General features: G+C 47.7%; 2 protein-coding genes across 2 annotated transcripts in view; one reads left to right on the top strand and one right to left on the bottom strand.

Moving 5' to 3' along the window:
• Positions 1-20: 20 nt before the first annotated feature.
• Positions 21-8395, bottom strand: Arhgap9 (Rho GTPase activating protein 9). The gene is given in 16 exon segments (XM_055612050.1): positions 21-457; positions 1436-1541; positions 1950-2084; positions 2322-2375; positions 2501-2578; positions 2720-2818; positions 3238-3348; positions 3428-3569; positions 3772-3870; positions 3955-4050; positions 4218-4311; positions 4623-4681; positions 5202-5282; positions 7455-7665; positions 7966-8049; positions 8051-8395. Coding segments are annotated over 16 exon segments (1809 nt in total). The 5' UTR covers positions 8239-8395; the 3' UTR covers positions 21-285.
• Positions 8396-16452: 8057 nt separating this feature from the next.
• Mars1 (methionyl-tRNA synthetase 1) overlaps positions 16453-27443 on the top strand; it is a 19333-nt gene continuing 8342 nt past the window's right edge. The window contains 10 exon segments of the mRNA XM_055611945.1: positions 16453-16726; positions 17398-17488; positions 17642-17720; positions 17846-17980; positions 19122-19197; positions 19488-19666; positions 19821-19927; positions 25268-25384; positions 25481-25684; positions 26575-26776. Of these exon segments, the coding sequence (XP_055467920.1) occupies positions 16618-16726; positions 17398-17488; positions 17642-17720; positions 17846-17980; positions 19122-19197; positions 19488-19666; positions 19821-19927; positions 25268-25384; positions 25481-25684; positions 26575-26776 (1299 nt within the window). The 5' untranslated portion in view covers positions 16453-16617.

Genomic DNA, 27443 nt, shown 5'->3' with positions numbered 1-27443 from the left:
GGGACTGTATTTAGTCTATGTATGTTCCAGGAAAAACTTTATTAATGACAGTTTCTGACAATAAAGGAATGCTGAGAACAAGTGCTTTATGTGTCATGCGGGAGAGGGTCAGGTGGGGTTCAGACTTCCTCTTCAACACCCCTCCTCATCTAAAGGCACAAGTGAGACTCAAGAAATGAAGAGTGTCCTTTGGGAGAGTTTATAGGATGTCTTCCAAATAAATCTGTTACCCCTCTCCAAAGACTTGCTGACAAATCACGGGAAGCTGTCTCTTCCTCCCCCAAGTCAGGTGAAGATGCTGGCAAAGTTGTCGAGCATCAGCTGAGTCAGCTGCCCAGGGTAGACTACATGAGCTGTCATGTCCGAGGCCTCCTGCTCAGGTCGAAACAGCGTGGGTCCAAACACAATTCCCAGATTGTGGGCAGTCATGCGGTTCTTATCGGAGTGTGCTATCACCCTGAGGGCAAAGTCAAGGAAAGGGGAGATAGGCAATAGCTACCCACCACAAACAAACCAGAATAGCCATATTGGGTCTGAGCAGGGTTGACGTTACTCTGGGACCTCTCTACATGCTGGCTGGAGGAACCAGTCTTAAAGTCTTGTGGACATAAACATGTTTTTGTTTTAATCCCAGGTGTGGGATGTGGGACAGATTCAGGTGGTCCACATCAGCAAACTATTTGCCTCATGCTGGGTCTGAAAGGAGCTTTTGGCAAATAGTTAAAATCTGAGGACTCTGGAGAGTGCCAGGGCCCAGAGAGTGTAGAGGAGCTCAGAGAAAGAACAAAGTTGCTGCTTCCCTCTGCAGCTCCTGTTGCTGTTGATGCAATGAGACAAGAAGTTGGAGATCTCCTGAGACGAGGATTGGACTGGCTCCAAGGAACCTGACGACCCTAACCAGCAGGAAAGAGCTAAGAAAGAGAACTATGTCCCCTCTCCCACTAATCCTTTCTCTCTCCTACCTGATGTTGGGGTTTTGGAAGGGATTGGGAGGGGGTAGGGAGAAAGAGATATAAAAAAATGAGATATAAATAAAAAGAGATATAAATAAATGTTGTTTTTAAGTATACCAACAACAGAGCTAATGGGCAGCAGAGATGTGCCGGTGGAGAATCCTTCAGGGTACAATCTGGAGGCACAATCAGGGGAGAGAGCTGCCTGGTTCCCAGCTTCAGGGTCAGCCCCTAGAATCCTCTCTGCTCACAGTGTGGCAGGCTCACATTCAAATGTGCCCGAGCACAGCTCAGCAAGCCACCCCTGCTCCTTGGGAGACTAAGGCCAGGAAGGGAAGGGAGAATCCCCTTACTTCTATCACAGTACCCCTCCTTGTAGCTTGTGTTTCCCCCATGTAATTCTTAGCCAGCCAATGGCTTGGATCCTCTCCGGGGAACACCCCGCTCCATCTTCCTCAGCAGGAACTCTGGGGCTCCCTCACCTGCACAGGTGCTCCAGGATGTACTGCAGCGTGTCTCGGTTGGGCCTTGGCAGTGAGTCTATTAATTTCTGTATTTTAGAAAGGCACTGCTCTGGTTCAGAGAGTTCTAGAGAGAGTGATTGAAAGGACAGGGGATGAGGTTTAGAGAAGGTGTTACAGCAGGGCGGGTAAATTTCCTCTTTCCCATGTCCATGAATGATACTATTTGGCTAGTGCTCTCTGCTTTCTCTGCTCTCTCTCTCAGACAAGATTGAACCTAGGACCTTACACATGGTAAGCATATAATTTCCTGCTGAGCTATATAGCCCTCCACTCTCCTGCATAGCCCAACAGCGGCTTTTAGAACTCTTGTCAGCTCAGCCCTCTAAACATTTATACACATATTCCCCAACCTCCAGAACTAGAGCTGGCATGTAAGTCATTCTCCATCCCCACAGTAAGGATGGAAGGGACCCTCTGTTCTATTCTTAACTTCCTCCCGTGTCAGCGGTTATCCAAAGCTCTTAACCCTTACCAAGTGCATCTCGAAAATGAGGCAGCAGTGGTGGAGGCACCAAGGGCTGCGGCAGCTCACGAAGGAAGAGCTTCAAGGCTCCAGTGACCACATGGATATCATCCCATTCAGCATTGTCTAAATCTAATTTGCCTTCTAGAAGGTAAAAAGAGATTCCTTGGGTTGAAGGATCAGAAGAGCCAGAGAAATCAAAGATCAGGAATTTAGGGGAGGGACAATCAAAGCAGGTCACAAGAATGTGGTGACGGTAGGGCCACAGCAGGGCATGACGAGGGAGAGGCTAGGCACAGACTTTGTAGGGCAGGGCACGGGGGATTGCACGGGGTACAAAGAGGGCTTATAAGTTAGAGACGGGGCTTCCCATGTAAGTACCTTGTCCTGGCTGTTCCGGGAACATATATCTCCCATCGGAGGTTACTGCTCGTTCTGCAACATGCATGAGAAAAAAGCAGCCGCTGAGACACCCAGTTCCAACCCCTCACTCAGAACCACTCTAGGTTCTGAGGTACAGGGGAGGAAGGCCACTTTTAGATATATTTACTTCCTCTCACCTCTGTCTACCAGGAAGCGAAGTTTCTGGACCACTGCCAGGTTCCCACTCACCCGGTAAATGCCATCCACCTCTAGACCTAGGAGATGAGGTACAGAGAAGAGGACAGTTCTAACTCTGAAGTGTACATGAGGGAGCGAGGAGTCAGTAGAAAGGCAGAGGTGGGGGAGGGGATCCTAGGGCTTCAAAGGCTGATTTTGCGAGTCTTTGGGAAAACAACCTTTTTTATCCACAGCCTCAATACAGAGCCGGACAAAGCTGGGCACGGTGTCCCCTTCCCGTTGGCACAGTGATTCCAGCTGGCAACCAAAAACCTGGTCTGCAGAGGAAGTGAGTGAGGTGGAATCAGTAAAGGTCTTCAACCCTGTTGTCGCCTCAGGACAAGAAGGCCCTCCCTCTGACCCTCTGACCCTGAGGTGGGGAAGCAGGGATGTAAGTAGGCTCTAATCTATTGAAAGTTCTACTTCGAGCCTCATTAGAGTTTCGGTTAATGCTGAGATTAGGAATATAAAAGCTCCTGATCAGACCAGGCAGGATGCCTCCCTTACCTGTAATCCCAACAACACTCAGGAGGCTGAGGCAGAAGGATTGCCCAAGTTTGAGAAAAGCCTAGGATAAATACTGAGAGCCTGTTGCAGCAATAATAAAATCCAAAAACCCAAATCTACACCAAATAAAAACACCAGGAAAGCCGGTACAGAGCGCAGCGAGCGCCCCGGCTGGCCTCGCCCACCGCACCTCGCAGCAGACCCCGCTCCTGAAGGCTCTGCAAGGTTGGCCTCTTGGCGATCAGCCGCTTTAACTTGCTCCGCACGCGGTTCTTCTGCTCAGTCCCCTCTGTACACCGACCTGCAAAATCCGGAACAGTGAGCTCGAGCGGGCACCCTTGCCGGCACCCCAGCCCGGCCAGCTCCGTCCCTCTCCGTACTGGAAGTTCGGCGGCTGCTGAGCCGCATCAGTGACTTGGACGCCGGCTCCGACTCCAACTCGTCATCCTCACCAGCGCTCAGCTCCGCCAGCTCCGCGGGTCCGGAGCCCGACAGACGCAGCTCCAGCGGGTTCTCCCGATCCTAGGCCCAGCCGCGGGGCCGGGAAGTCGGAAGGGAGAATATCTGTACCCCAGCTTGATGCCTGGCCCCCACATTCCAGCCCGAGCCAGCTCCCCCCAGACCGCCCGGTCCCATAGCTCCTCCCTTCGCCCCTCCCCGCCCCGCGAACCACGCGGGTCTCCCCTTCCCGGGCGTCGCCTCCCGGGGTCTGCACCCCTCTCACCAGGCGCTCGATGACCGCCCGCAGCGCGCGGTGCCAGGCCCGCAGCTCCGTCTCCTCGTCGGACTGCAGCAGGAACTCGTGGCCGGGGATCGTCCGGATCTGGGAGAGGAAGAGGGCGGGGAAGGCTGGCGTCAGCGAGGACGAGCGCCCGCGGGTCACCTGCAACCCCGGGAAGGCACTCACGTGCAGGACGTTTCGGCGGCTGGACAGGTGGCGCCCGTTGGCCAGGGCCGCGCCGCGCAGGTCCACGCTGCTTTCCGGCCGGCTCCCAGCTGGCGCCTGGCAATTACAGGAGAAACTGAGGCTGAGCTTTTGTTTCCTCACCGCTTCCCTCATGGGAAAGGTGAGCTGCTTCCCCCTTTCTTCCTCGCCGTTCCCTTCTCCGTCGGCCTGAGCCGCAAACCAGTAACCCCAAACCCTTGCTGCTCGCCCTGGCCTATACTCACCCAGCCTTGGGAGGGTGCAGACTGAGGCGGCCGTTCTCGGTAGAACACAAGGCTGTTACCAGTTAACACCACCCAAGCAGGGCCCCAGTTCTTCCTGTGGAGGAGGAGGGGGAGGAGTAGAGGTAGTTTAAAGGTCACTTTAGACTTTAACCTGAGCCGGGTTGGTGGCGCACGCCTTTAGTCCCAGCACTCTGTAGGCAGAGGCAGGTGGATCTCTGTGAGTTCCAGACCTGCCTGGTCTACAGAGTGAGTTCCAGGACAGTCAGGGCTACACAGAGAAACCCTGCGGGAGGAGCAGAAAAAGAAATTTCACCTGCAGCCCCTGAGCCTCCTGCACCAACCATTACATGGCTCTCTACCCTGCGGGACCCCACAACCCAGACCCTTGGTATACTGAGTTCTCACCTGAGTTTGCGCCCTCCTTGAGCAATCTTGGTCATGTTGAGTAGGCCTGACTTTTCCTCCTGGGAAAGGTATGAGCACTGCCTGTGAGCCACCCGGGACCACCCACAGCCGCCAGTGGTTCTCTGTAAGTGAAGTCCGGTGAAGTTTGGGGGTGGGGGGGGGAACTGGAGAAGAGCGAACACCCAGAAAGAAAATGCTTTCGAGGAGCAGGAGTTGGGAGGGGGCGTTTTGCAGAGAGGATCTTGGCATTTCAAGACAGGAAAGGTGGTCTACATAGTCACGTGAGGTCATCCAGGAGCTGTGGCTGAGCCCCACACGGCTTTGAGGCTACAGGCTGTTCTGAAAGGTCAAGCCATGGGGTGCTGTGGTTGAGGTTTGGTAAACCCTGAGGATGGGAATTTGAGACAGGTAGAGGAACCTTCGATTTGGAGGTCCTAGGTTGTAGAAGGAATAAGAGAGTGCTGTGGGTGATAGGGCAATATTAGAGTGGGAAATGAAGAATGCCTTACATAAGGAGGAAAGTCATAAAAAATTAACGTTTTAACATGTGACTGGGAAATGGGGGGGGGGGGTTCTTACCTGCGGATGGAGCTGTTCCTGAGGTTGTGGGGCACCACTGTCCCTGCCTAAAGGCTCTGTCTGCTCCATGGAGCCAGGTTTCTGAGTTTAGGGGGACACAAAGCAACATCCAGATAGTAGGTGCCTCAACGCTTCTCACAATTCTCTCTTTCTTTTGATCTTCTGAGAACCCCAGAGAGAAATGGGAGGAAGAGATTGAGGGGACCATGGGACAAGCAGGAGGGAAGGTTTCTTGAGACAATGGAACTGAAGTGGGATCCAAGTATTGTTGGAGATGTTAGGGCCAAAGCCTGTGTCCTTCCAACTCTAGTGCTCTAAATTCCATCAATTGTTCCCAATAATCAATCAAAGGACAGAGAAAGATTTACCTGGTGTTGGAGAGCATTAGCTACCGTCTGGAGGGGTGGGGCCAGGGTAGGCCAGCCGGATTTTCAGCAGCCTCATAAGAGGTTAAAAACTGTAGCTTCATTTCTAAGAGATCTGACACCCTCTTCTGGCCTCTGCGGGCACTGCAGGCATGCCCATACCCATAAATTTTTTTTTTTATTTATTCAACGTGACATTGAGAGGCTGAGGAGATGGCTCAGCCAGCAGTTAAGAGCACTGGCTGTTCTTGCAGAGGATCCAGGTTCAATTCCTAGCACCCACATGGCAGCTCACAACTTTCTGTAACCCCAGTTCCAGGGAACCTGACATTCTCTCACAGGCATACATGCAGGCAAAACTCCAATGTGCATTAAAAAAAAAAAAAAGCCACATTGAGAGGTGCATCAGTCATATAAGTAGATCCAATGATCCCCAATTCTGCTTTTGGGGTCCTAACATTAGGTTTGAGTTTGAACAGAGGGCAAACTCACACACCTTTAGTGCACTTTGGAGGCAGAGACATCGGATCTCTGTAAGTTCAAGGCCAGCTTGGTCTACATAGTGAGACCCTGCCCCCCCCCCCAAAAAAAAGGATTGTAATTAAGCCATCCTGGTTAAGGTATGGTCCTTGCTCATCCTTGTCTCTGTTCCATTCTCTGCTGACTCAACTTGTCAGAACAGTGTGAACTGTCTTCCTGGGAGACAAGTTCCTTTCCTGGCTGGCATCAGGACCCCAGCCTTTTACTTCCCTAGCATAAGCCTCCTGGGGTAATTCTAACTCCCTGGGGTCTATGTCTCAGTGGTCTGATAGCTGAAGGAAGTCACACAGAGCCTTTCTTTTTAGATTTCTGTCCTGTTGGGAGCTGCTCCCAGGCACCCAGCCTTGTGGTGGGGGATGAGAGGGGATGCAAGGCCTTCAGGACAGGGACCCTGGTCTTCGGGGAGACCCATGAGGTTACAAAACACAGGAGGGGCTTGGATCCTGCTAGAGGAGTGGGGAAGAAGGGGGTGGTTATGCTGTCCATGTCCCCCCAATCTCTCTCCCGTTCACTCACCGTCAGCTCTGTACCAGGGTGACCCTGGTACAGGGGTGCAAACCCCAGTCTCCGGCTGCTTTTTAAAAATTCTCCCCTCACAGTCTTCTTTGCTCTTCTCACTTCCTGTTGCCAACTTCCCTCCTCCCCCATGCAACCCCGCCCCAGGGCTGCAGGAAAGGGGAACAGGTTTTGGGTGGTGGTGGTGGGGAGGAGAGAGTGCCCCTACCTCACATCTTTCAGAGTAAAAGACAACACCAAGAAGTGAGAGACAATGCTAGAGGAGTATGAGAGATAGGACGCATTATCCACAAGTGGGGGTGGGGGAAGGGCAGGCTTGCTTGTAATCCCAGCACTTGGGAGGCTGAGCTGGGACAGCTATTGGAGTTTGAGGTCAGTCTGGCCTATATAAGGAGTCTGGATCAGCTGGGCCTACTATAGAGTAAGACCCTGGCTCAAAAAACAACTGATAAAAGAGGAGGAGGGGGAGGAGGTGAGCAAGGGACTTACAATTTTAGAAGGAACTCGCTGGTGTCCTGGCCTGAAGACAGGACAGAGGACAAAACCTGCCCTGGGCTAGGAGTCAGAACTGGAGAAAAAGCAGTCAGTTTGTGCCGGATGCCTAATCCCCTTAGGGCCAGTGTAACTTTGCTGTCCTCTCTCACCTCCTACTTGGACTTCTCAGACCACTTCAGCCTCTTCGTTGTGTTCATCTCATTCAATCTGCACCCTCCAACTCCCTCTCAGTTTCTTAAGAGAAGGATGCTATCTGTCCTGATCACCGCTGCACCCAGAACAAGGCCCAGCTGTAGTGTAGTTGACAGACCATCTCAGAGGAAGATTTATAACTCACCACGTTGGCGCTGGCCTCTGTCATCCAGCGGTCCTTGGAGAGAGAGCTTTCTCTGGGCCCTTCCTTGAGGGGTGTCAGGAAGCAGGGCTTTAAATTGGCCATGCTCACACTTCTGCACATTTTGTGGGGACAGGAAGGAGGCTCCTCGGAAGTAACGTGGAGTTGCTGAAACAGGTAGAGCTCCTCCAGGGAGCATGAAACAGCTCTGTCCCTGCAAAGAGTCGTGGAGGAGGGGCAGGTGATGACAGATGAGACCTTGGCTGAGTTGTCAAGGAATGCAGGGGAAAGCTGCCGGAAATGACCTAGACAGCTTGGCGCTAGAGGGGGTAAGGAAGGATGCCACCATGGTGTGGGTGAGAACTAGGCTCATCAAAGGAAAGCAAGAGAAGAAGGCATCAAAAGCCAGGGCAAACCCCCTCGGTGAGCCTTTACAGCCAAAAAGAGCTGCTCCTGGGTGCTGGTGGGAGCCCAGAGAGAGGCAGGCGGAGGGGGAAGTTTGCAGCTTACTCACCAGAGGGAGGTGCTGTGGAAGGAGAGTGAGTCCTCTGTCACGTTTGCAGCTGGAACAAGGATGGGCAGAGAGCTGGGGGCACACCAGGCGCCTTGCCAACCACCAGTCTGAGTTGGTCTTTCAAAGCAGTAGGAACCTGTCACCTTCAGCCAGGGATACCTGCTGTCCATCTGCCCCAGTATAAGTGAAGGGATAGAGGGCGCGGAGCTGGGGTCCCTGAGACGGGCTTTGTAGATTTCCCCAGGTGCTTGGCCACCACTGGCCCAAAAGCATTGTGATCAGCTGTGTCACCTACAGGAAAAAGGGGTGCTGAGGTTCCAGAAGGATGTAGGAGAGGATACCTCCAGGCAGAGGGACATGGTTCTGAGAGCTCTGTGTGCTAAAGAGAGAGACAGGTGTAGGCTGAACAGACCCTGGTGGGAGAGACCAGCCCAGGTTTAGGGGCTGAAGACTCCTGTTTGGTGTGCCTGATGAGGAAGTGTACAAATAAGGTGAGAGAGAGGATGTGGTCAGCAGCCTACATATCGAGCAAGGCAGGAAATCAGAGGAGGGAACTGAGCATGGTAATTTTTCTTTAAATGTCTCATAGAGGTCACCTGAAGTTACAGGGTCAGAAAGAGCTGGTCCTGGATGCTGGTGGGAGCCCTGAGCTGGACACAGGAAGACCATGAGGGGGAGGAATCAGGCTGAGAGAAGAACACAGGCAAAAGTACAAGAAATGATGACTAATAAAAGGTTACGGCTTATGACCCTTTATTAAGTTTGCACAGGCCTCAGGGTCGCTGTGACCAACTGCCTTAAACTTAAAGCTTTGTTTTCTGTGCAGACAGACAATCAGAAAAACTAAGAACAAATGAGAGGGAAAGAGGAAGGGGTTAAGAGAAAGAGGGGTTCATATCACCTTAAATCCTGTCTAGAACACATTAGGGGGTATGATCTCTATGCATTGGTCTTTTGGAGGAGTCTTCAGGTTTACAATGGGGCTCTATTTATTTACATTCTTGTTTTATGTATATGAGTGTCTTGTCTGCATGTATGCAAATGTCAGGTGGCTGAAGCGTCCACAAAAGCCTATTGGATCCCCTGGAACTGGAGTTACAGGCAGTTGTGAACTGTCATGTAGGTGCTGGGAATTGAACCCAGGCCCTCTGGAAGAGCAGCCAGCACTCTTGGCTGCCGAGCCATCTGTCCAGCTCTTTCATTTCTACTCTTACAAGAAGTGAGGCACTGCCTCCTGTGTGAAGGAGCTATCATGAACTACAAATGGCAAAGGAATGAGCTCCATGAGCAGCTCGAGGAGGGACACAGTACATTTCCTATTTACAACTGATTTGAGGACTGGGCACACGTGGTTCAGTGGTTGGTCATAGTGGCTCACCCCCAGGAAGCAGAGGCCAGGCTGGTCTACATGGTGAGGTCCAGGACAGCCAGCGCTTCATAGTAAGACCCTATCTCAAAAACAAATAAAAATGCCGTGACAGGTTGGGCACTGACATCACTTTCTCCCTGGAGGACAGTGGGACGGACTTACCTGGGGCTGCCAACAGCTGAAACCTGCACTTCTCACTTCTTTGCCTTTCCTCCACTGTAGAGTGTAAGATTTTCACTCTCAGTTTTGTAGAGTTGGAAAAGAGAGTGTGTATCTTTTCCTTCTGGTGACTTGAGACAGCCAGCTCTCCTCATCTCTGGACATAATCTGAGGTCTGGCAAATTGGTCCTCCTCCTCCATGATCTTCCTCCTTAGTTTGTCTTATTTTCACTGGATGGAGACCACACCCCTTATCTCTTTCTTCCTTCTTCCCAAAGGCTTACTCATTCAGTGTTTAAAGATTATTATTATTATTATTATTATTTTGTTTTTTGAAGACAGGGTTTCTCCGTGTAGCCCTGCTGTCCTGGACTCACTCTGTAGATCAGGCTGTCCTGGAACTCATAGAGATCCACCTGCCTCTGCCTTGGTGGCATGTGCCACCAAGCCTAGTAAAAAATTATCTTTTTTAAAAAGTCAGTAGTAGGGGGCTGGAGAGGTGGCTCAAAGGTTAAGAACACTGGCTGTTCCAAAGGTCCTAAATTCAATTCCCAGCAACCACATGGTGGCTCACAACCATCTATAGTGTGATTTGATGCCCTCTTCTGGCATGCAGGCATACATGCAGGCAAAATACTGTATAAATAATAAGCAAATCTTAAAAAAAAAAAAAAAAGTTAATATTAATCCCAGTACTTGGGAGGCTGAAGCAGAAGGATTTCTTTGTAGGCTGCCTGGGTCTACAGAGTGAGTTCCAGGGCTACACAGAGAAACCCTGTCTGGAAAAACAAAAACAAGTCAGTGTTACTGTTCAGTCAAAGCTGGCTTTGAACTCAGTCTGTGCCCAGGCTGGCTTCAAATTCATGGCAACTATTCTGCCTCAGCACCCTAAGTGCTGAGATTGCAAGTGTGCCCCTCACTGCAGGTGTGCACCTCCTCATTGGCATTTTTTTTCTTGGCAGTGGTGGCTCACACATTTAACCACACACTGGGAGGCAGAGATAATTGGATCTCTGTGAGTCTGAGGTCAGCCTGGCATACAAGGTAAGTTTCAGGACAGCCAGGGCTACACAGAGAAACCCTGTCTCAAAACAACAACAACAACAAAAATAAAACGGGTGAGGGTGGGGACTGGAAGGATGGCTCTGGGATTAAGAACTGCCCTGTGGGTGCTGGGAACCAAACCTGAGTCCTCTGAAAGAGCAACTAGTGCTCTTGACTGCTGAACCATCTTTCCAATGCCCACTGACTTTTATTCACTTTGAAACTTTTTCAAGTTTCCTTTCTGTCTTTATAGAAATTTCTGGGACTAGAGAGATGGCTCAGTGGTTAAGAGTACTTTCTGCTCTTCCAAAGGACCAGGGTTCAATTCCCACATGGTAGCTCACAACTGTCTGTAACACAAATTCCAAGGGATCTGACACCTTCATACCAATGCCCATAAAATAAAAATTAAATAAATTATTAAAAAAGGGGGAGGGAGGGTGGAATTGGGAGGGGAGGAGGGAGAGAGCTACAGGGGGGATACAAAGTGAATAAACTGTAATTAATAAAAAATAAAAATTTTAAAAAAAGAAAGTTTCTTTTACTAGGCCCTTAAGTTACCAGTTACAAGTGGGGGTTCATAAGAGTAAATCCCAGTGTTGGAGAGGCTGAGGGAAGAACAGGCAGGTGAAGGCCAGTCTGAGATATGTCGTCAAGGCTTGGCTCACAAAGCAAAGCGAAACAAAGCAAATCTGTCTCTCCAGCTCTCTCTCTGTCTCCTTTTCTCCCCAGCTCCTCTAAATTCTTGAAGGTGACTTCACGAAGTGATCTTCATTTCATATCACCTCTCCCCTTTCCAAGGATACTCCACTCTAGCCCAGACACCGTGTAATCCTTAGGTTGACATTTCCATGGCAGGAAACCCCAATGCTCTTTCCGATGCTGATGCTGGTGTCCTTCCCTGTTCCTTTTCTGGCACTTGCTTCTCTGTGGCAAGAGGGAGAAACTTCCTCTGCTTGTTCCTTAAACCACAAAACCCTATCTGAGCTGTGTCCTTTGCATACTATGTACACTCCCTTGATGATCTTAGTTTTTCAAATGGCCTCTGTATCCTGCTAACTACTCTGTCTCTAGTCCAGATATTTCTCTGATCTCTGGTCTTATTCACTGGCCACCAAAAAATTACATAAGTATTTCCCAGGTACTACAAATTCAGTATGCACCAAATTGAACATGTCAACCTTCCCTACAAATCCGTTTCTTGTTCAGCTGTTAGACTTAAATTTAATAAATAGCTATGGAGCCCTTGTTAAAACATATGCTAGGTGGGTCTATGCTGATTATGATGATAAATACAGGCTGGTGCCCTCTCATCCAGTTGAAATGCAGCATGATAAGAATCAATGTGATAGAGATAGTACCAGCATCTGCTGGAAAAACATGTGCCCAGTTGTACAAGCCAGAAGCTCAGCAGCGTTTTGTCTGTTTCCTCACCACTCATAGTGATCCAACTGATTATTGAATACTGACATTTGTGTTTTTCCAAGTCCCCTTCCCCACTTTGCTGGCAGTTGAACCCAAGGTCTACTGTATAGCAGAAAAGATTTTTATTACTGAACTACATTCAAGCTCTTGTATTTCTTTTAATTTTTAGAGACAAGGTCTCACTATGTAGCCCTGGCTAGACAGAGAACTCACTATGAAGACCAGGCCAGCCTCAAACTCACAGAAATCTGCCTGCCTCTGCCTCCCGAGAGCTGGGTTTAAAGCCACCACACCAGCCTAGCAATTGGGTTTTTGAAAAGGGTCTGGCTATGTGGCTCAGGCTGCTATGGAACTCACTATGTAGCTAGTCTCAAGCTCTGGAACTTGTCCTCCTGCTTAAAACAAAACAAACCATTTACTTTAGGGCTGAAGAGATGGCTCAGCAGCTAAGAGCACTGACTGTTCAATTCCTATATGGCAGCTCATCATCAGCTATTGTAACTCCTCTTCTGGCCTCAGTGGGGCACCGGGTATCCTTGTGCACAGACACACGTGCAAGCAAAACACCTATATATGTAAAAAGCTAACTTAAGGAGAAAAAATTATTTTGGGACAGAGTCTCATGCAGACCAGGCTGGCCTTCAACTGACCATGTAGGTGAAGATGACTCCCAATCTCTTGCTTCCCAAGCTTTGGAATTATAGGAATACACTATAATGCCTAGCTCCCTTAATTTTATAGATTTGTGTATATGAATTCTGGGAACCAAACCCTGACTTTCTGTAAGAATGAGTGCTCCTTTTTTTTTTTTTTAATATTTATTTATTTTATGGATATGAATGCTCTGTTTTCATACACCCTAGACGAGGGAATCAGATTCTACTACAGATGGTTGTGAGCCATTATGTAGTTGCTGGGAATTGAACTCAGATTCTCTGGAAGAACAGCCAGTGCTCTTAACCACTGAGCCACATTGGTTTTTGTTTGTTGGTTGGTTGGTTTTTGAGACAGGATCTTGCTTTATCCCCTGGATGGCCTTTATATTCTAAGGCTGAGCCTGATGTCACTTCAAGCCTTCTGCCTCTGCCTACTTTGTGCTCTCAAAGGCCTGGCCCTTTCCTCTCATCAAGTCTATCCTCTAGCATCAAAAAGCCTGTAATCCCAGCACGTGGGAGGCTGAGGCAGGAGGATCTCTCAGGTTCAAGGCCAGCCTGATCTACAAAGTGAGTCCAGGATAGGCAAGGCTATTACATAGAGAAACCCTGTCTCCAAACAAAAAGAAAAATAAAAACAACTCTAGAATCTTGAAAATTTTTAAAAATCAAAACCTTTTGGCTGTAAATGAGTATATGTGTGTGCATGTGTGTCTGAATGTAGGTGCCTATGGAATCTAGAGCATGGCATAAGACCCCATGAAACAAAAATTATAGGCAGTTGTGAGCTGCTCAATATGCATGCTAAGAACCCCAGGCCTCTGAAAGGTAACCTCTACAATGCACACTCTTAACCACTAAGCCATCTCTCCAGATTCTTTATTTATTTTTGTACATTTTATTCAGTGTGTATGTGTGTAGGTCAGAGGAAAGTTTTGAAGAGTCCTGTTTCTATTCAGTGGGTCCTAGGGAATGAATTCAGACCATCAGGCTTGGTGTTTGGGGCAAGCACTTTTTATTATTATTTTGGTAGGATGGGATCTGTTGAGACAGGGTTTCACTGTGTATCTCAAATTAGCCTTTGAGCTCATTCTGTATTGTAAACTGGTTTCACAGTTGTAGCAGTTTTCTGTCTTAGGCTCCTGAATGCTAGATTATAGGTGTGAGAGATATGTCCACTGGATAGTGTTACTAATTAATTAATTATTGTTATTTTGAGACAAGGTTTCTTTGTGTATAGCCCTGGCTGTCCTGGAACTCACTCTCTCTCCCAAGTGCTGAAATTAAAGGTATGTGCCATTATAGCTGGACATCCTATATTGTTTTTAGAGGATACAAAAATAAATAAGGAGCCAGCAAAATGCCTTATTGGGTAAAGATGCTTGCAGTGAAAACCTGGAGACCCACATGAAGATGGAAGAGGAGCCTGGTGTGGTGGCATAGAACTCTGATCCCAGCACTTGGGAGGCCCAGGCAAGTGCATTTCTGTGAATTCCAGGCCAGCTTGGTTTGCATAGCAAGTTTCAGGACAGCCTGAGCTGCATAATATAGACTACAAAGACCATGTCTCAAAGTAAAAATTAAAAAAAAAAAAAAAAAAAAAAAGATGGAAGGTTAGAATAAACTTCACAACGTTGTCTTCTGACCTCCACACAAATATCTTTCATGGGTGGCTTACCTCATGCACACACATACTAAGTTTTTAAAAAGAAAAATTACCTTATTATGCATGTTCATTTAACTTTATTTTGAAATCTCTCACTTCCCTACATTTGACCTTTTTCTAATATATGCTGTCATCTCCTTTTGCTATGCTTGTCTAGCTATAAAAAAATTGGATGCTAGTGCTAAATATTTTATTTTTAAATATATTTTAAAATATATATTAAATACATAAACTATTTAAATGTTATTAAATGTATCTTTATATATTTTGTTTTCATGTGTGAGAGTTTTGCCTGAAAGTGAGTGTACCACAGAGGCCAGCAGAGGCACTAGTGTTGCAGAGGGTTGTGAGACGCCTGCCTGTGTGAGCTTAGAGCCAGATCCTAGGTCCAACAGCAAGTGCTCCTTAACCTCTGAGCTATCTCTCAGCCTGCTTTTTTTGTTGTTTCTTAAAACTTAGAACAAAAAAGAAACACACACCCGTTTTTGAGACTAGGTCTATGAAAACCAGTCTAGCTTTGAACTCAAAGAGATCCAACTGCCTTTGCCTTCTGAGGACTAAAATTCAGAGTGTCCCACCTCATCCAAACCCCCTTCCCCAACTCATTTCTCTTTCCTCCTTTAATTTTATTTGTATAGATGTTTTGAATGTGTACCTCTGTGCACCACAGAGGTAATCATGAAAAACAGAAAAGGGAGCCTGATCCTCTGAGACTCAAGTTACAGATGCTGTGAATCATACGAATGCTGGGAATCAAAGCAGAGCTCACTGGAAGAACGGCCGTTGCTCTTCACTGCTGAGCCATCTTTCCAGGTTTCCTCATTTACTTATGGATAGGTTTCTGGTATCTCAGGCTAGCTTGCAAGAGGATGGCCTTGAATTTACGATCTTCTACCACCACCTCCCCAATGCTGGGATTACAGGACTGGATGCACCACAACAACACAAGTGTTGTGCCATGGTGTGAAGTCAGAAGTTTGTACATGCTACACAAGTACTGACTAAACTACATTCCCAGCTCCTAAATAATAAAACTTCATTAGCCACATCCTTTGTGGCTGATGGATATCCACATTCATCTCCAATTTGACACCACAGCTAGCTCGTAATTCCTTGACAACAAAATCTATGTATGTATTTATTTTAAAGACAGGTTCTCTAGGAGCCCAGGCTAACCTGGAACTCAGTATGTAGTCAAGGTGACTCTGAAGTTCTGAATCTCCTGTCCCTGCTTCCAAGAGCTGGGTTTACAGGTTGTTACCGGTTCAGGAATAGCCTCTCATTGACCAGACACCAGACTGTACTCAAGAGTTTTATTGAATGCTAAACAGGAACTGACCAGCCAGGGTCATAACCTGGACTCGGGAGTCAGACTATGACGTTGGTGTGCTCCTAAACCACGTGTTTGTTTGTTTTTTTAAAAAACATAAAAAAACCATAACCAGTAGCAACCAGGTAATAAAAGTGTAATCGGGTGTAGGAAACAAACCGCAACTAGGTAACAACCAGGTAACAAAAACGCAACCACGTATCCTGCTGTAGGAAGCAACATTTCATCATTTTGACTAGCTAGACATAGCGTTTCTAACTGACCTTTAATTTGATTGGTTCTGCAGTTGGGGGACTTGATAGAGTGTCCAGGTAATAAAGTATACGAAGTTTGAGAAATGAGACCATAGAGACATAATCACCGTGGAAACTTGGAGGCAAAATGGCTTCCGATGTGCTGAAGGCTACAGCAGGTGTTAACAGAGGAGCCGCCATTACGCTAAGGCTACAGAACTGAAGCAGGTTACAAAAGGTGTGCGCCCGTCTGAGGTCTTCAGACACTGATGAGGGTGTCGAGGAGGCTCGGCGTCTAAATGCATGGCCATCAGCCTAACGACCTGAGTTCCATCCCTGGGACCTACATGGCGAACTGCTGGACTCCCACCGCGACTCCTTCGATCCCAACACGCACGCTCTGGCCACGCTCCCGCCTCCTCGCACACACGCGAATTAAAAGAGAAAAATTCTGATCCTTAACAACGTGAATAGGCGAATGCGAGTAGCAGCAACCACGACAGCCGCTCTATCGACCACTCGGGTCGCCGCCGTCGGCTCGCTTTAGAGCAGGGGAAGGGCCGCGCTAGCCCGCGGCGTTCACTCCGCGTCTCTTTGGCAGCCACTTCCTGTTTTGCAAAGGTGCATTATGGGATGAATAGTCTACTTTCCCAGAGCCGCCCGCGAGTGTGCGGCCGACACACAACTCCATTTCCCGAGATTCCTAGCAGCCGCTGCTTCCCTCAGAGGTGCCAGGCCGGTTCCGCTTGCATCAGCGTGGTCTCCCGGGCAGAATGAGGCTGTTTGTGAGCGAGGGCTCCCCGGGCAGCCTGCCGGTGCTGGCTGCAGCCGCGAAGGCCCGGGGCCGAGCGGAGCTGCTTATCAGCAACGTGGGCCCCGAAGGTACTGGAGTTGCTACTGGTGGGTGGGTGGGGGATCGTTCATCCTAGAGCTGTCTGCCAACCTGTTCCCCTAATGGACTTTGCAAATCCCCCTCTTTCCCTGACTCTTCTTTCGTAAGTGACTTTCCTGAATTACCCTTAATTATACTCTTCGCTCGTTTTTAGTCTCCCCTCTCGCCAGTTTTCCAGGATCCTGCCTCACTACGCTGTCTTCTAACCTTTCCCACCTATCATCCAGCTCCCTACGCCCGGTCGCTCGTAACTGCCCAGCACTCCCCTGTCGTATTTCGGGAACCCCTCTTCCAGGACCCCAATACAGACGTGCACACCCTGTCCTTTGAGTTCGTTCACCTTGTATTCGCAGTTTTGGTTGACTTTCTTGTCAGATTCTCCCAGCTTTATTAATGCTGGTCTCCCACCGTGACCTCAGGTCGGATGCTCCCGTGTTTGGCTGCAGCACTGCCCTATACCACTACCTTCTAAATGTAGTCTCCTGTCGTTTCCAGTTGGCAGTCTCAACACTTGCTGGCATATTCCAACCGTACCCCCTTTTACTGTTCCTATCTTGGAAACTAGATTTAGCCCCACCCCTACCCCCAGCACACACAAGGTGAAGTTGTTAAATAGTTTCTTTTCTTAACCTTGTTTTTCACCTGCTCTCCACTGTCTCAGAGTGTGTGGTACCATTCCTGACCCAGCCTAAGATCCCTGTCTTGCAGCTGGATAGCGGCAACTACCTCTTCTCTGCTAGTGCAATCTGCCGGTCAGTATTGGTTCTTGGTGTGGGGAGGTGGCTGGATCATAGCAGTCTTCACTGATCTTTTTGTCACCTTATTTGTAAACACTGTTTCACAGAGGGTTCATACATGAACAAAGGGAACCCTTCAATATTAACTTATTTTCTCTCCTTGGGCAGATATTTTTTCCTGTTATCTGGCTGGGACCAGGATGATCTTACCAATCAGTGGCTGGAATGGGAAGCAACGGAACTGCAGGTGGGGTTCATGCACCAGGAAGATCATACCAACCAGTGGTTGGACTGGGGGGGCGGCAGTGCTGCAGGTGGGGTTCACGCCTGTGCTCTGTGCTAACACGCTGACCCATGGTCCCTGTATTTTAGCCGGTTTTGTCTGCTGCCCTACACTGCTTAGTGGTTCAAGGCAAGAAAGGGGAAGATGTACTTGGCCCACTTCGGAGAGCCCTGACTCACATTGATCACAGCTTGCGTCGTCAGAACTGTCCTTTCCTGGCTGGGGTGAGGTGGTCTTGAAATGGGGTTTGGGCAGGGTTATGGTATAGGACTTAGTGGGAAGACTAATCAGACCCCAACAATCACTTATTAGCAGTGTAACTTTGACACATTACAGACATTCTCTAATCCTTAATTTTTGTTGTTTGTTTATTTATTGAGACACGGTTTCTCTGCGTTAGCCTTGGCTGTCTTGAAACTCACTTTGTAGACCAAGCTGGCCTGAAACTCAAGAGATCAACCTATCTCTGCCTCCCAAGTGTTATAATATATGCCACCATGCAACATGTATAGTATAAGATTTATTTGAGGAAAGGGAAGGAGAAGGGAGTTAGGGCCTGAGTGAGCCATAAGGGCAGAGAGACAGAGATGAGGGTTATGTGTGTTTCAGACATGGGGCAGAGAAGTGAGTGGGAGTGGCAGATGGGTTATATCTGGAGCACGTGGCCCAGGTAATGACATAGGACACAGGTGGTGACATAGGATGTTATCAGGACCCTAAAGGCCCCTGAGGGCAGGCCAGTTGAATTGCCTGCAGAAAAACATAACACCAAGTGCTGGAATTAAAGGCTACAACTAATACTTGCTTTTTTTTTTTTTTTTTTTTTGGTGAAGTAGAAGTAATAGAAGTTCCTGCCTTATTTAGAGTTATTGTGAGGATTATGTTAGAAAACATAGTGACACACACCTTTGATCCCAGTGCTTGGGAGGCGTAGGCAGGTGGATCTCTGAGTTCAAGGCCAGCCTGGTCTACAGAGTGAGTTCCAGGTCTCACTATTACTTGTCACGTAGAAAGTGAAAACTGGGTATGGTGGCACACATCTCTACTCCTGGCTCTTGGCTGGGTAGAAACAGAAAGATCAGAAGTTCAGAGTCATCCTTGAGTGCATAAAGGTTCAAGGCCAGCTAGAGTTATGTGACACCTTATTAAAAAAAAAAGTAAGGTGGATCTAGTGGCACATGCGTTTAATGCCCACACACTGGAGGCAGAGGCAGGCAGATCTCTGCAAGCAAGTTCATTCAGCCTGGTTTACATAGCTCCAGGACAGTCAGGGCTGCCCATGTTTCAAAAAGCAAAAACAAATATTAGCTATTACCATTGAGAAATATATGACTGTCTCAACTGTGTACTTCTCTGTTAAACTAGGACACAGAATCTCTAGCTGACATCGTTTTGTGGGGAGCACTATATCCATTGCTGCAAGACCCAGCTTACCTCCCTGGTGAGAGTTGTACATATCACTCCTGGTCCCGGGAACTGAGTAGGGCTGTACAGCAGTAGGTATTAAGTATTCATTTCCAGGTGCAGTTTGACAGGGAGACTACAGCAGAATATGGCCAAAGAGGCTGGGTAGAGCTTGGAGAAGCCTCCAAAAGGGGGGATGGGGAGAGCTTGGAGAAACCTCCAAAGGGGGGATGGGGAGAGCTTGGAGAAACCTCCAAAGGGGAGCGGCCCACCCCTGCCTATCCAGTCTTGATTCTTACCTTGTTCTTTCCTTATTAATGCCCATAGAGGAGTTGAGCTCCCTACAAAGCTGGTTCCATACGCTGAGTACCCAGGAGCCATGTCAAGGAGCTGCAGAAACTGTGTTGAAACAGCAGGGTGTCCTTGCACTACGGCCCTACCTCCAAAAACAGCCCCAGCCTCAGGCACGCCCTTCTGAGGGGAGAGCTGTCAGCAATGAATCTGAGGTTTGTACCAGGGCGGGCACCCTCACAGAGCCTTAGGGCCTGTAGGAAGTGTATAGAAGGTAGATGTTCATTGTGGCTATCTTCTTAGCTGTTAGAGAGCAAGAGGTGAGTTTCTTTACCCTGTTGGGCAAGGGGTTCTGTTCATTCTTCCTAGGAGGAGGAGCTGGCTACTCTGTCTGAGGAGGACATCATCATAGCTGTGAATGCTTGGGAGAAGGGCCTGGATAGCTTACCCCCACTTCAGCCCCAGCAGCATCCAGTGTGAGTAGAATGGGGTTTGGTTTCATAACTGGAAATTGTTGAAGAGAAAAAAAACAGGCTGACCATCTTTGTTCATGGAATGTTGATTCTAGTATGTTGAGGGAGTTTAATTCAGAACATGGCTATTCTGGCAAGAGATCACATCCAAAGACCTTCTAGGTCTCTTTGAGCCAGCTGGAATACAAACAGGTCTTTAGCCCAGGAGACAAGAAGCAAGCAGATCTCTGAGCCTTGAGGCCAGCCTAGTATAGAGCAAGTTTCAGGTAAAGAAAAGCTTAGATCCAGGCACAGTGATACCTGCCTTTTATCCCAAATAATAAAGGTAAAGTTAGTTTGTAGAAGGAAGCACCCATGTTTGAAAATGATTAATTTAATTTAATTTAATTGAGTGGCAGAAATAGAGAGGAATCAGAGAAAGATTTGACAGAATAGTATTCAGCCAACTCTCAGGAGAAGAGAGAGGAAAGGGACAGAGAGAGGAGGCAGTTCTACCAGGACAGTAATAGAGAGACAGGTTGCAGGGAGAGAACTCAGGTGAAGACCGAATGAGCCAGAGAATAAGAAGAAGCCAGTAGATTAGAGCAGATTGTTGCAGTTAGTTTGAAGCTAAGCAGAGCAATTCAGAGGCGGAGAGAAAAGTCAGATTGAATAAATCAGTTGGGAGAGGAGTTTGAGCTAGAACAGCTGAGTTGAATCAGCCATCCCAGAGCTCAGTAAGAACAAGAAAGGGTAAGCTTATTCAACAGTAAGTCTCAGAGGCTAAAAAATTTTCTAGGCCTAGGATAGATTGTACGGAGGCAAAATGGTTCCAGGACTAGGCCTAGGTTAGCAGACAAAGGCAATAATTCTCTGTGACTACTGAGCTGGCAAATAAAAGTTGCTTTTACACCAGTACAATACAAAATTGCCACACGGTTGTGTATTTATGAATTTTAATTAGGTCCCATGAAAGAAAAGAATAGGGTGCTGTAAGAAAAAAAAAAAATATCATGAGACTGAAGGCCTCTCTGTTTTGGAAACATTTTTTTGCCTAGGCTGGCTTCTGACTCACTGTGCTTAAAATGACCTTGCACTCTTTTCTGGCCTCTGAGTGCTGGGATAACAGAAGCGTACCGCCATACCCAGCTAGGCCTATCTTAAGAAGGGTTACTAGTTTAGGGACCAGCGGATACCTTAGTAGATAAAGCACATTGTGCATAGGCCTAATGACCTGAGCCCACATAAAGGTGGAAGTTGAAAATACAAAGATGACTATACAAAGGTGTCCTCCGACCTCCATGTATGCTGTGACATTCCTGCCCCACTCCAAAATGATACTACTTGGTTCGTTTTTCTTTTAGATTTATCTATTTTATTTCATGTGTACCAGGGTTTTGACTGCTTGTGTCTATGTGAACCACATGCATGCATGGTGCCTATGGAGGTCAGAAGAGGGCATCTGATGTCCTGGAACTAGAGTTACAGGTGGTTATGAGCCACTGTGTGGGTGCTGGGAATCCAGCCCTTGTCCTCTGCAAGAGCAGCAAGCTCTTAACCCCTGACTTATCTTTATAGCTCCAACCCCCACCTATGAGATAATGTTTAGCCTTGGCTCGTCTGGAACTCACAGAGCTCAGTCTGTTTCTGCCTCCAAATGCTGGGATTAAAGATGTGTGCCATCACGTCTGCCAAGAGATGTTTTTTTTTTTTTTTTATGTTTGTATGGCTAACATGTTAAATGCTTAGGCAGAAGAGGAGCCAGCTAGCTTTGTCTTAGCCTGTAATTCCAACTACTTGTGAAGTTGAGGCTGGAGGATTTCAAGCTCAAGACCAGCTTAGGCAACTTATTTAGACCTTCTCTTAAAAAAATAAAATGAGGGCTTAGAAGCCAGGTGTGGTATCCTATCAGGTTAGTCCCAATAGGCAGGAGGACCAATAGATTAGGCTAGCCTTGGCTATATAGTAACCCAAAACACCCACTAATCAAGCAAAAAGGTCCAGGGTCAGTGGGAGAGTTCTTAATGTGCATATGGAACCAGCCATAATATTCAGTACTCCAAAGCAAAGACTGTATAAGCAAATTAAGTTGTCTTACTTGGTATGTGTTTTGTATGGAGAATGCAGATGTGCAAGTACCACAGCAAATGTGTGTAGAGGTCACACAGTTTGCAGAAGTCAGTTTTCCCTGTCCCCTGGGCTGCAGGAATGAAATTGAGTTCGGTACACTTGCTCTGCAAGCCTTTTGCTGCCTGAGCTATCTTATCAGCCCAGGCTGTCTTATGCCATAGTGTTCTGCCCGTTTTCCTTCAAACCCTGTTGTGTTTCGTACCATTGTACTCACGCAGTCAATAATTGCACATCAAACTCCTTCTCTGTGGTTCTTCTTTCCAGAGTTTTGCCCAGGTCTGAAATTTTCAAATGGAAAAACTCCAGAAATAATCCATCCACAGATAGCTAGCCCTGGCTGTCCTGGAACTCAGAGATCTGTGTGCTTCTTCCTCCTGAGTGCTGGAATTAAAGGCATGTGTAGAGATTTTGTTTTTGTTTGTGTGGGTAGAGAAATTTTAATTCAGAATATGGCTGCTCTGGCAAGAGATCACATCCAAAGACCTTCTAGGTCTGTGTGATCCAGCTAGAATACAAACATGCCTTTAATCCAGGAGACAGGTAAGCAGATCTGAGTTCAAGGCCAGTCTGGTGTAGAGCAAGTTTCCTGTAGAAAAGCTTAGGTCCAGGCTTGGAGATACACACCTGTAATCCCAACCAATGAAGGTAAAGTTAGTTGGTAGAAGTAAGCACCCATGTTTGAAAGTGATATCTAATTGAGTGGCAGAAAAAGTGACAAATCACAGAAAGATTTGACAGAATAAGATACAGACGGGAAAGAGAAGCTGCTTAAGAGACAGAGAGAAGAGGCAGTTTTACTAGGATAATTTTTCAGAAAATAAGCTAAGCACAGGTGAAGACAGAACAAGCCAGAGAATGAGAAGGAGCCAGAAGATTAGAAAAGACTGCTGGATTTAGTTTGAGGCCAACCAGAGCAATTCAGAGGCTGAGAGAGAAGCCAGACTGAATGTCAGCTCGGAGAGGAGTGTGAGCCAGAGCAGCTGAGGTGAACCAGCCAGCAGAGTTCAGATAGAACAAGAAAGGGTGAGCTCATTAAGCAGTAAATCTCAGAGGCTGAAAACATTCTAGGCCTGGGTTAGAATGTATGGAGGCTAGACACTTCCAGGACTAGGCCTAGGTTAGCAGATGGAGGCAATAAGCCTGGAAATTGCCTCAGGAGAATAAAAGATACTTTTACAGGTGTGTGCCACCACCATCAGGATCCATAAATTTTAAATAACTTTTATTATAGCATATTGTTATAGCTGTTATATTGTTATTGTTATATAGCTGTTTATTGCTATTGCTTATAAGCTGTTACTAACTTACTGTTATAGGTGCTAGTGGGGAGAAATTCGGTTTCTATATGGTTTGTTACTGTCTGATTTTAGGAGTGTCCTAGATCTTGGAAAGTATCCTTAGGAATAAGGACTACTGGATAACAGAACATAACCCTCCTTGCTGCCGAACCAGACACATTTGCCTATATGTCTGCCACAGTAGCCAGCATACCCATGGCTGAAGTTAAAAGAGAAGTTTAAGGATTATGCAAAAGGACCTCCACACAGTATGGTGCAAAGTGGTTAAGGACTTGGGTTGCAGCAAAGACTTGAAGGCCAGTTGTTAGTGAAAGGTTTCCTGAAGATTTGTAAGTTGTGTTTCAACAACAGTTGATGGGATCTGGTTATGGGAAGAAAGGGCAAGAAATGCATGAGAGATTAATGAGATCTGTTCAAGAAGATAGCAGTGTGGAGTTCCTTGAAGTAACAGGCATGCCGTTAGCTGCAAAGAGCAAGTGAGGGAGTCGGGAGCCGGTGAGCGTAGGACAGATGCAGTTGGAAAGTTGACAGGAACTCAGGAGGTGAGTGGGAGATGTGTGCCGATGAGCTGTCAAGAATGAGGAAGCGTTGAAAAGGTGCAGTGGCCTTGTGGAGCTCCTGTCCCCTCCATAACTCCACAAGGAGAGCAACAGAACCAAGAATCTGGGCCCAGGGCTTTTTGCAAAGACTGATACTCCAACCAAGGACCATGCATGAAGATAACCTGGAACCCCTGCACAGATATAGCCCATGGCAGCCCAGCCTCCAAGTGGGTGCCCTAGTAAGGGGAACAGAGGCTGTCTCTGACATGAACCCAGTGGCTGTCTCTTTGGTCACCTTCCCCTGAGTGGGGAGCAGCTTTACCAGGCCACCGCATTCAGTCCTGATAAGACCTGATAGGCTAGGGTCAGATGGAAGGGGAGGAGGACCTCCCCTATCAGCGGACTGGGAGAGGAGCATGGGGGAAGAAGAGGGAGGGTGGGATTGGGAGGGGATGGGGAAAGGGGGCTACAGCTGGGATACAAAGTGAATAAACTGATTAATAAAAATAAAAATTTTAAAGTGAATAAATTATAATCAAAAAGAATAAAAACAAAAGGAAAAGTGCAGTGACTTGAGTGACTTCAGTCAGCAGATTGAGTGTCATGACTTGAAATGATTTTGTAAAAGAAATAGTATATATTAAGACAGTACTGGTTCTGTAGACATGAGTGTGTGTGTGTGTGTGCATGTTTGATGTTGAGCGTCTTCCTTGACCGTTTTTTATTTTGTTTACTGAGGCAGGGTCTGGTGCTAACCCTGGAGTTCTCTGATTCTGGCCAGTCTGGCTAGTCAGCTTGTCCCAGGATCTTTTATCTCTGCCTGTATGGTGCTAGGGTTCTAGTCAGGCCACCAAACGTTCAAGGCTTTTATGTGGCATTTGGGGAGTCCAAGCTTGTCATCCCCAAGTGTTCGTGGTTATACAGTAAGGCCTTTGCCCACTGAACCATGTGGTTTGGGTTAGTCAAGAAGGAAATGGCAGGCCTGCCTTAGGAAGGGAAGAGTGTGCTACCAACGGATTTGGAACAATTTGTGTAGGGTGATGACAAGCTGTAATGCCTTCAGGTAATGGCTAAGGTTTCTATTAACACTGGACTTGCTAAGAAGAGGTCAGAGCTGGGATGCTTCTTGGGAAGTAATGTCGAGGAGACACATCCTGGGAGAATTGTGTTGGTGCCTGCGGAGCATGAGCTAACATGATCGCAAGAGGGAGCTGTTGGAGTGACGCTTGCTGAGGGAGGAGAGCTCTCATGAGCATGTCTAGGACTGTAGCTCTGTGGCTTCCTGTGAGGAAAGACTGGTCTGAGGCACCTGAAGTAGTCTGTTGTTATTCTGTACACTTGTTTTTATGATACTTGCATTTCTGCTGTGGACTAGTCTCTCTTCTTTTCACCAGGTTGCCTGTGGCTGGAGAACGGAATGTGCTCATTACGAGTGCCCTCCCTTATGTCAACAATGTTCCCCATCTTGGAAACATCATTGGTTGTGTGCTCAGTGCTGATGTCTTTGCAAGGTGGAACAGGCTGCTGGGAGGAGTGGGCCCCAAGGGAATAGGGTGCCAACAAGATTGGGACTGGACGAATCCTCACATGACCACTGTATCTTCTAGGTATTCTCGTCTTCGCCAGTGGAATGCCCTGTATGTGTGTGGAACGGATGAGTATGGTACAGCGACAGAGACCAAGGCTATGGAAGAGGGTCTGACCCCACAGGAAATCTGTGACAAATATCATGCTATCCACGCCGACATCTACCGCTGGTTTAACATCTCATTTGATACTTTCGGTCGCACCACCACTCCACAGCAGACGAAGTAGGTTTTTGGATAATGAGACATAAACTGAAAGTTGAGTCTAGGGGTAACAAGAATACCAAAGATGAGAACAGGGTAACTGGGACCCTCCTGAACTTGGGTTCTGAACACTGCCCTACAACGCATCCTGGAGGTTTTCAGGCTAGAGAAGGGTCATGGTTTACAGAAGCTGGTATAAGCTGGGGCGGAAGAACACCTGGCTTCCCTGGTGTTCCCTTAGTACTTCCCTTCCTCTGGTTGCCTGGGAGTCTTTCTGTTTAAGACAGGGTCTCAGTATATACCCTAAGCTCATCTTAAACTTGTGGCTATCCTTCTGCCTCAGATTTCCAAAGGTTGGCATTACAGGTATGTGCCACCATGCTCAGCTTGGAGTCTTTAAAACAATTTCTCCCTGCCTATGTATATTTACAGCGCACAGACTCATTCTTCCTCTGCCTGAGAGTCCTTAGAGAAGCTGCAGACAGACAGGTGGACAGTTAATGGTGCTGTGTACCTCAGTTCTTAATGCTGGGTGAAACCCTGAACACAAGCATAAGACTGAGTTGGATAAGACTAAGGATAAGACTAAACTTACCGTCCCAGTATTTGGGAAGTGGAGGCTGAGGACTAGGAGTTCAAGTGGTGGTTACTGGTGGCTACACGAGACCTATCTCAAAACCAAATGAAACCAAAACAAAGCAACATGTACATGTAGAGTCAACAGAAGTGAGCTGTACAGCGTGGAGGGAAGAGACCATACAGGCAGTTTGAGAATCAGGGGAGCCTTTCCCCTGGGAGGCCTTTCCCCTGGGAGGCCGTTCCCCTGAGTGAGTCCTGTGTGCTTAGAACAGCAGAGTAAGGTTCCACACTTCCGGCTGTTCTTCTCATCCCTTGTTTGCTGCCCTTGCTAGGATCTCCCAGGACATCTTCCAGAGGTTGCTGACACGGGGTTTTGTGCTGCAAGATATTGTAGAGCAGCTGAGGTGTGAGCAGTGTGCACGCTTCCTGGCTGACCGCTTTGTGGAGGGAGTGTGTCCCTTCTGTGGCTATGAAGAGGCCCGGGGTGACCAGTGTGACAAGTGTGGCAAGCTCATCAATGCCATTGAGCTCAAGGTAAGAAGAAGATCTTAAGGAAGCCCAAAGGAAACAACTGTTTTCCCTTGCAACAAAATCACTTATTCAGAAGACCAGGAAAAGGGCAGATCCAGTTTTGTTTTTCCATCTCATTCTTCTATAGGAGCTGTGGTTTCTGACGTGCAGGCTCCATGTCACTCTTCTATAGTCCCCGTCTTACCGTGTCATAGGATCTGAGAGTTCTTTTTTATTTTTTTTAAGATTTGTTTCTTTCTCATGTATTCAGTGTTCTGTCTCGTGTAGGTGCTGGGAATTGAACTCAGGACCTCTGGAAGAGCATCCAGTGCTCTTAACCTCTGAGCCATCTCTCCAGCCCCCTGAAGCTTCACTCGTTTGTCCGTCCTTCCTTCCTTTCCTTCTTTCTTTCCTTCCTTCTTTCTTCCTTCCTTTCCTTCTTTCTTCTTTTTTTGTCTTTCCTTCTTCCTTTCTTCCCTTTCTTCCCTTTTCTTCCTTCACTTTCTTCCCTTTCCTTCCTTCCCTTCCCTTCTCTTAACCTTCCCTCCCCTCCCTTTTCTTCCTCCCTCCCTCCCTTTCTCCCTTCCTTCCCTCCCTTCCTCCCTTCCTTCCTCCCTCCCTCCCTCCCTTCCTTCCTCCCTCCCTCCCTCCCCTCCTCTCCTTCCTCCCTCCCTCCCTCCCTCCCTCCCTC

The sequence above is a fragment of the Psammomys obesus genome, unplaced genomic scaffold, assembly GCF_907164565.1.
Source record: "Psammomys obesus unplaced genomic scaffold, mPsaObe1.curated_primary_1811, whole genome shotgun sequence".
NCBI lineage: Eukaryota > Metazoa > Chordata > Mammalia > Rodentia > Muridae > Psammomys > Psammomys obesus.
The sequence above is the reverse complement of the archived record's forward strand: the minus strand, read 5'-3'. Positions and strand labels throughout refer to the sequence as shown.